We start from the raw sequence: 1,827 nt of genomic DNA on the forward strand, positions 1-1,827 counted from the left end.
GCGGGGCCACAGCGGGAGGGAGGCGGGATCACGTGGCTGTCATTGTGAGGGGCACAGAGGGCGGTCAGAATGAGTGGCACTAACTGGGCGGCCGTCCTGGGGATGAAATGGGTGGAAGAAAACTGGAAAACATCTGGTTGTGGTTCTGATGATAATTTCTTAACTGAGCCCCGTTTTTACAGATGAGGCGACTCATGCCGGAAGTAGTCCAGTAGTTTGCTCAAGCCTCCACAACTAACCAATGCCAGAATTCGGTTGGACCGAACAATTAAAAAACACCAGTTTTTTAACTCTTCCATTCTCTTCAGCTGCCATTTAATGAGACCACTATTTCCCATTTTGACCAATAGGCATAGGAATAACATCAAATAAGATAACTTAAACTAAATTTAAGAGCGAAGCATCACTTTTTTAAAATAACATACTAAATGTTTAACCACCAGTAGGGATGAAATTGTACCGACCCCCATCCATCACTCCTTAATCCTAACTTTCTAGCCTCTAAACCACATTTCCAACATTGGTTTAGGTTAAGAACTGCAGTTAAAGCATAGTATTTAACTAGGTCTTCCTGATCTAACAGATACATTGTATTACAGGATGGAAGATCTGTACGACTGTTCCAATTTGGTAAGGTGTCAAAATAGTAACCTCATTCTCATTAAAATGCACCAACACAGCAACATATTTCACTGTAATGTGGAATGTTCACATACATCAGCTACTAGTAGGCTTTATTTGTAACTCATGTATCGTTAGAGAAGGGTGGGCTCCCCGACACTTATTGTAAAGTTGGGGTGCTGAAAGTTTAGGAAGATATATCCTGCTCCCTGCACAATCAAAACAAACCAACTCTAAACTTCACCAAGTTTATCTACACAGCACGATCCAATCAAACCTCTAACTTGCGCACTTGCCTGCTTTCCAAAGAAAGAAGGTACTATACAACCTTGGTTTTTAAATTGCTAGTGCATAGGAATTGAGAAGTTTGAATGCAGACAGAAATGGGAACATTCCCCCCTCTGAGAATGGAATTATGTGTTGGGGGCGTGTGGGGAGGGAGTAACAAAGGACTTTTTTCTTCCTTCAACTACATCTTATTTTGCTTACAACCTCTGAGTCACTTGCCTTTTTCCTTAAAGAGATCTATTTTTGCCTGTATCATTGCATAGAAAATTCAACTATTACACTAGACATAAACTTCAGTCTAAAGGAATATCTTTATTAAATGGGTTGGCTTCTAAATGAACGTGGACTTGGGCAATGAGGAATTCTCAACCAAATGAGGTATTCATATAAATGACTGAAAGAGAATTTTGGCAAAGGAAAATGTGGAAACTGATAAAGTTATTAAATTGGAAAGCCCACAGAAAACTCTGCAACACACACATCAAAAAGTATTAAGTACTCAAACTCACATCTTATGTTCATAACCTGTAATTAACTTCTTGAGATGTGGGTGTTTTTTAAAAAAATCCTGAATACAGTTATTTTCATACAAGACCAGATTTATCAAGATGACCTGACCTGAATTACCTGCATAATTTAGAAGACTTCAAGTAGCCCTATCATTTAGATTACTTTCAGATCAAGTAGCCTAATTATACACTCAGGAAGGCATTTCTTAGTCGAAAACTAAGAGAAAATGAAATGAGGAAAAATTCATCAATCTGCCCATATATTTAAAAAAACAAAATTAAACTACAAATGAACTAGGAAAGACATCTAGAATGAATTTACTATATAAGAGCTCTTACAAATTAGTAAAAAATAATAACCAACACCCCAAGATGTCATAAAAGAAAACCAACACCTAACCCCGCCCCC

General features: G+C 38.0%; 1 protein-coding gene across 2 annotated transcripts in view; it reads right to left on the reverse strand.

Moving 5' to 3' along the window:
• Positions 1-1,490: 1,490 nt before the first annotated feature.
• Positions 1,491-1,827, reverse strand: part of BRIX1 (BRX1, biogenesis of ribosomes) — a 10,786-nt gene continuing 10,449 nt past the window's right edge. For both annotated transcript variants that reach the window (XM_006761765.2, XM_015562650.1), the window contains one exon: positions 1,491-1,635. In XM_006761765.2, the coding sequence (XP_006761828.2) occupies positions 1,573-1,635 (63 nt within the window). In that variant the 3' untranslated portion in view covers positions 1,491-1,572. The remainder of the gene's footprint in view (positions 1,636-1,827) is intronic.

This window comes from Myotis davidii, unplaced genomic scaffold (genome assembly GCF_000327345.1).
Source record: "Myotis davidii unplaced genomic scaffold, ASM32734v1 scaffold496, whole genome shotgun sequence".
NCBI lineage: Eukaryota > Metazoa > Chordata > Mammalia > Chiroptera > Vespertilionidae > Myotis > Myotis davidii.